General features: G+C 36.4%; 2 protein-coding genes across 2 annotated transcripts; both read right to left on the bottom strand.

The window, feature by feature from the left end:
* Positions 1 to 606: 606 nt before the first annotated feature.
* Positions 607 to 1,440, bottom strand: LOC143568697 (uncharacterized). The gene has a single exon (XM_077054785.1). It carries the CDS (start codon positions 1,438 to 1,440, stop codon positions 607 to 609), a length of 834 nt encoding a protein of 277 aa, XP_076910900.1.
* Positions 1,441 to 2,122: 682 nt separating this feature from the next.
* LOC143568687 (vicilin-like seed storage protein At2g18540) lies at positions 2,123 to 5,566 on the bottom strand. The gene is made up of 5 exons (XM_077054776.1): positions 5,233 to 5,566; positions 4,465 to 4,655; positions 4,193 to 4,279; positions 3,321 to 3,596; positions 2,123 to 2,830 (listed from the first exon to the last, which is right to left on the bottom strand). Exons 1-5 carry the CDS (start codon positions 5,564 to 5,566, stop codon positions 2,123 to 2,125), a joined length of 1,596 nt encoding a protein of 531 aa, XP_076910891.1.
* Between the last annotated feature and the right edge of the window lie 1,152 nt (positions 5,567 to 6,718).

The raw sequence follows: 6,718 nt of genomic DNA, 5'->3' as shown, positions 1-6,718 counted from the left end.
GAGAGAGAGGATGAAGGGTGTGTAGCCAAGTTAGGTGAAAACGAAGAGAGAGGGTGAAGGGTGTCTGGAATTTCGAACGGAAGCATAAACTCCGGATGGGATTTATGAGGGCGATGAGAGAGAGACGAATGGTGGTAACATGGTGTGGATGCACTAACTCGTGTACATTTGAGATTCCACCATCTTTCATTGTGCCTATAATGTGCTTGTAAATTTGTTTTTTTCCGTTAGAATAAACATTTTTCGGGATCAACTATTATAAAATTGTGCATGCCAAAGCATGTTAAAGTGTGAAGCATTGATATTGTAGCCAAGACAGTCGTTATGGCTGTGTTGGCGTAACATAACAAAATGATATGAGATTTCCTTATCGTGTTACACAAAGATAGTCATGTAAAATAATAAGTTTCACGTATCATCGTAAATGTTTTCACATCAGCAATGTTTTTGTCAATTTTTACTTTACATATTGTTTATCTTTCTTTTTTTCACCAATGAACATATGTTTTTTTTGAATGGCAAATTTCATTAAACACCCAAAAAAACGAACTAACTCCAAGACGGAGATAGTTCCAAGCCACAACAAGGAAAAACGGCTAAATTACATCAAAAAATTGAAAGATTGGAAGAATGCCAACCCTTCCAATCTACATCACATTTACCCCTACTTTTATACCAAAGGAAACCCATCGACTTTACGTCCGAAATAATCTCAGTAATCTTTGTATTATTCTTCGTAAACACCTTCTCGTTTCTCGCCTTCCAAATGCGCCAACATGTTAGCACCAAGATGCCATGAAGCAGCTCCTTTTTCCGGTTCGAACTCCCCGACTGATCAACAATAGTCTGTATATCATTAATTGAGAATAAGAAGATCGGAGGAATGTGACACCACCGAGCGATTCCATTCCAAACTCCGTCAGCGAATCGACACACCGTGAACACATGTTCAGCCGTCTCTTCAACTTCTCCACATAGGACACACTTGCAGTCTCCTACCAAGATATTCCGTCTTCTAAGGGCAACCTTTGTAGGAATCCGATCTAATAAAGTTCGCCACATAAAAATGTTGCACTTAGCCGGTAGCCAACTACTCCATCGAAACGTATGCCCAACAGCATCTGAATTGAAACTTTTAATCCACGACTTAGTTTCCTGTACCGTTAGTTGCTGCAATCGACCCTTATTCCATTCCCACAAATCCCGGCTCGAGTCGAGTGTAGTACCTGAAACCATCTGTGAACACTCAACAACCTCAGCTATTTCTTGGACAGTGGCCGGATACTTCTTCCATTCCCAAGTCATTGCACCAACAAAGTCATTATTGCCGACTCTATCCGCGACCATACACCATTTATTCTTTTCGAGACGGAAGAGTGCAGGGAATAAAGTCTTCAAAGGAAGGGGATTTATCCAAGGATCAATCCATTCCCAAGTCATTGCACCAACAAAGGACCAATGAACATATGTAGCTTTGATTCGACTTCACATTCGATTTTCGAAACATTACGTACTATAAATTTTGCACAAAACATTTAATAACATGATTTCAATAAAATTTTGACACGTTTTAAAATCTTGTATCTTTGATGTAGACTGATGAGATTAACTAATACCATATTATTAAATGAAATTCAACACTGGTTGTTGACGGAATAATCTAGCAAGTCAGAGCAGATTAGTGACATGACTTGGGAATTAGTGGAGTTTTGGTTGCTTTTAATATTAAAAATTGTGTTGTTTTCACAAACGTCAAAAAAGTGATATCTTGTCTTGCTTTTTAGAAACATAGAAAGGCTATATACTAAAAGTATAATTTTTTTTTTTGCTGTTGGTGACCATTGACAAAGTAAAACTTTTATAAACCATTAAGCGGTTGGGAAATCTTGAGTTAAAGTCATACACGTAACCGAAATTTAACATTAAAAAATATGTATAAATTTAAGGACCGGTAAAACTAATAACATGACTTATGATTATTGTAACTAAGAGTTTTCATGGAGCAAATTAGTCTCTCTCTTTTTTTTTATTAAAACAGAAAAACAAGTTCAAAAGATAAAAACAATTACACCTTCCTATTTATTATTCATCCACGTATTACCTATATTCATGTTCATTAGATTTAATGAACACGAACGTAACCACCGCCTTCCTCCATAACTCCACCACCCATACTCCCCCATCCTCCACCACCTTCCTCCCAAGGTGGCATTCTACTACCACCTCCCTCTTCTTGAGGGACCCAAGGCGGCATTCTACTACCACCTCCTTCTTCTTGAGGGGCCCAAGGTGGCATTATACTGCCGCCTCCTTCTTCTTGAGGAGGCACTTCGCTACCTCCTCCCTCTTCTTGAGGTGGGAATTCACTGCCGCCTCCCTCCTCTGGTGGCACTCCTCCTCCGCCTGCCTCCTCTTGTTCCTTTGCGGCTTCTTCTTCAGCACACGAAATACATTCGGAGATAATATTTTCTGTTCTAGCCGACAACAACCAATCTATTGTCATGTTTTTTACATTAAAAGACTTTTGCAACACACTCCTATCCAACCTTTGGAGAATTGAATTCTTTCCCGTTAGATATTGAGCATTTTCTTTCTTCGTTCCCAACTTGAACCCCACGAACACAAACGAGTCATTGTTGAAAGACATTTGAGCCATCGGATGAGACCTTGGCACCACAAACACATCACCTTCTTCAACTTTAAGCCTTGAATTCTTGCACTCTGATTCGCCGGCAATGCCGGGGCAAATCACTTGAATTATCCCTTGCCCTTGCAACACAACTGCTATTTGAGCGGTGTTTGGGTCCCAGTGTGGCCCCATCAACGATCCCTTCATTTCAACAATAAAACATCATAAAACCTTGAACCATTGTACGATAGTAGTTACATAACTTTGAAAAGACTCGGTTAACACAATTTATATCATTTAAAAAATTAAATAAAATTATTCACATTGTTTGTATAAGCCAGTTTTAAAAGGGTTAAACTATAGCTACACCACCCAATCTGATTTTACACCACCGTTGTCCAAAAGAAACTCAAACGGCCGTTTTGACAAAAAAAAGTCAAACTTTGAAGCTATTGGTCAGAACGATTGTTTAAACCATATTTGGACGACCAGTATGTCCGTTAGGTGCCAGACTTTGAAAATTATTGGTCTGATTAACCGTTTGGCTAATTTCTGAATGGTCGTTCTGATCATAGACGTTCAAACTTTGAAATTTTAATCAAAATGAACACTAGACCCATTCCTTTCTCCAACCCACTAGAATTCAAATAAACTCATAAATTAAAGAGTGTGTTCCAAACAACTAACTGACCTTGGTTAGATTCACCATGAAGACACCAAAGTAAGTGTGTTTCAACACATCCTGTGTCACTGTTGCACTCCACCCAAAACAAGTTTCGACATCACGATCCTCTTTAAAGATATTGTATGCCTTCATTTTGTTATCTATGTCAATGTCCTTGCTTCTTCCAAATAACCCTCTGATTCCCCATAAACCAACGTCGGTTGAGTTCGCTTCCGGCTGTCCTTCCACAATCAACGGCTGTCTTTCTGCTCCTCTTAGCTCTTGTATCACTTCCGGCGGCACCTGGAAAAGATTCAAACTCGTTAATTAATTTGTCAACTCCAGTTTCGGCGAGAAGTTTGTTTATGTCTGCTCTTTTAATAAATGAATGAACACGAAAATGAAAAGGAACTTTGTACGATTAACTAAATGAATGAACATGAACAAAGACGATGTTTGTTCACTTTTGTTCATGAACGTTCGACAATGGGTTATTTTATGTTCGTGTAATGCTTGTTTGTTCAAGGTTTTTAATATTTTTTAATGACTGGTCTATTCTTATTTTGTAGATTTAAGCAAAATTATTAACTATACAGATAAATAATAAGAGTAATTATGTGATTAAATGATTAATATATATGTAAAATTAAATTATGAATACGATTGTTTGATAAAACACTAACACAAATTTTGTAGCCGGAGCGATCGTTGACACTGATAGCGAAATCAAATAAAACATTGTTTGTATTCATTTGTGTTCGTGAACGTTCACAAACGAGTTCATTTCCTTAACAAACAAACATGATCAAGACCTTGTTTGATTCGGTTCGATTTATTTACAGCCCTATGTATGTGTGTGTGTGAGAGAGAGAGAGAGAGAGAGAGAGTTAAGAGAGTACACTGAGGGTTGACTGGAGGACTTGATCATCAAAGCCTAATACCAAATCATGAACAGGAGTGTATACTCCAGCAACTTGTGGTTCAATCTGCAGCATGTAACACCATAGTTAATTAATAAACTCTATGCTATTTTAATGGTTCAAAACCATATATATCTTGAAGCATGCCAGTGTACAAGATTACAAAATGTTCAGAAACATATCCTTAATTCCTTAAACATACATGCAAGTGTACACATTAATAAGTTAATGTTGATATATATATATAATACCTGTAGATCAACCTCTGAACCGGGAAAAATGGCGTAAATCTGAAGGTTCTGGAACCGGTAACCACCGGATTGAACATTGTTTTCTATGTAGAAAACAGTTTCGGAAGTCAGTCGAAAAATGTCTCCTTTATGCAACAACACTTGTTGGACCTTATCTTTCTCTGCGTTCATCCAACTCAAGGTTCCATAGCCTGATAATCATTCACAAGTTTTATAAATGTTATTAATAAATTACAAAGATGTTATCTTTTGGAATTAATATACAGAATTAGAGATCAAGTCCGTAATTTTCGCTCCTCCAAACAAAGAACATTGTACAATTTACCTTTTCTTCTTGTTAGTTATGATTATAAGGAGTGTTCACGGGCTGGTTTTTGTCAGTTTTGGGCGTAAACCTATAATTCGGTTTTTGAGTTTTTTAAAATCGTTCGGTTTCGATTTTTCTGTTTTACAATTTGCACTTTACATTTTCGGGATTTAAAAAGTTGACAAAAATAATAAATTTGTGTGAATAGTCTTTTTGTTAATTAATAAATAACGTAACCCTGTTTATTATATTCTTATGAATTACTTAAATTAAAAAATGAAAATTAATATATAAATTCGGTTTTTCAGTTTTAATTACATGAAAAAAGCAATACCCAACCGAAAGTTCAACTTTTACACAAACATGATACAAAAGAGTACTCAGTTTTTGTCTGGCCCTAGTTTGGTTTTCTCGGTTTCCTGCACACCCCTAGTAATTATTATCGAACAAAAGCATAATACCTGAGTCAACATAGAAAACCATCTCCGAATGAAGATAAACCGGCAAAAAGAGAGCACGAGGATTCAACGTAATAAACTGAAGGTAATAACTCCCATTGCTACCACCTCTAATCTTAACAGCGGACACTTCACCAAACTCCGTCGACACCAATGGCCACCTCTCATCCTTTTTCACCGTAGGTCCATCGCTCACTGGCACAGGACCTTCAGCAACACCAGCCCCAGCACCAACACCAACACCAACACCGCTTAAAGCGGTTGTCACATGAGGAAAGTAGATAAAGTTACATGTTACAAAGATTAGAAGACAAAGTGAAAACACATTAGCCTTCATTTTCATTTTCATTTTCATTTTCATTTGTTTGAAATGAATGCATGGGTATAGTGTTACAAATATAGGAAGTTTAGTGTAACGTGTCATTTGGTATTGAACAAGTGGAATATATGTGGGTGCGTGTAATGGGTATATGTTGCTAGACATGCATGTCGGTTGTTATTGTCTTTTAATCACAGGTTATTCATCGGCGATGTATAAACATGTTTTTAGGCATTGGTTTTGGAAGGGCATGCAGAGGATAGAGATAGCCAAACTGAACTAGTATAGTGGTTTTTAATTTTTGCATTTAAGGTTGAAGATCATTTACATTGTAATGATTACAATATACGTATAAGAATTAACATGTGAGATGATAATACTAGAATAATTATTATATATTAATCTATAGTTTTTAGTTAGAGTAATTATTATTAGTTTAATCTCTTTTTATGCGTATTTACTGTAGTTCAAAAACCATAAAGTAATAATAGTGATTCTGTACATTAATTTTATTTGTGCCGGACACAACCCCTAGACAATTCAAGTAAACAAACATATATGAAAATACATATGTTAATTATGAGCACCCCCAACGTTGGATCCTTGGGAACACTAGTTGATCTAGTGGCGTCATAGCGTGTTGTTCTCGTATAATTTGATTATTGGTTCTGACATCCGCGTTTATACTACTATTTCCACTTTGATTACAAATGGAACTAAAAATGTAATTGTGACTGGAATTGTTACTACCACCTACAGATTTGAGATTGAAGATAACTGTCAATGCAAACGGGAGGTTAATGACGCGGGCATATATGTTCGTGAGAGGGTGTTTGTGGCATGGACATGTAATGCTATTGACCTCGTATTATTGTATTTCTATGGTTGTATGGATACGTTATGTATAATATTATATTCTTTTTTGGTGGGATGATCAATATTGCGAAATACGTACGAATGCTCGCACACCCATCTCATGTTGTTGTACATGCTAGTTACATGTCTACCTCTTTACCTACTTACTAGTTACTACCCCTTAGGTTGTTTGCATGCTACCATGTGTTTATTGTTTCATTTGTACCATATCATGCTAAAAACATGATTTCTAATTTTCTATATCATGATCTCTAAGTTGCTTCTCTATTCTTGGTTAAACACATTACATTTTAT

This window comes from Bidens hawaiensis, unplaced genomic scaffold, assembly GCF_021521415.1.
Source record: "Bidens hawaiensis isolate Kalapana, Puna unplaced genomic scaffold, B.hawaiensis_p1.1 tig00024057_1, whole genome shotgun sequence".
NCBI lineage: Eukaryota > Viridiplantae > Streptophyta > Magnoliopsida > Asterales > Asteraceae > Bidens > Bidens hawaiensis.
The sequence above is the reverse complement of the archived record's forward strand: the minus strand, read 5'-3'. Positions and strand labels throughout refer to the sequence as shown.

What these genes read in the sequence shown, in the direction of transcription:
- LOC143568697 (XM_077054785.1), bottom strand. Translation starts at nt 1,440, where the DNA reads ATGACTTGGGAATGGATTGATCCTTGGATAAATCCCCTTCCTTTGAAG.
- LOC143568687 (XM_077054776.1), bottom strand. Translation starts at nt 5,566, where the DNA reads ATGAAGGCTAATGTGTTTTCACTTTGTCTTCTAATCTTTGTAACATGT. An exon ending in GTTCAGAGGTTGATCTACAG is followed by an intron (nt 4,280 to 4,464) that starts GTATTATATATA and finishes TACATGCTGCAG; the next exon opens with ATTGAACCACAAGTTGCTGG. An exon ending in TCCTCCAGTCAACCCTCAGT is followed by an intron (nt 3,597 to 4,192) that starts GTACTCTCTTAA and finishes AATCTTTTCCAG; the next exon opens with GTGCCGCCGGAAGTGATACA.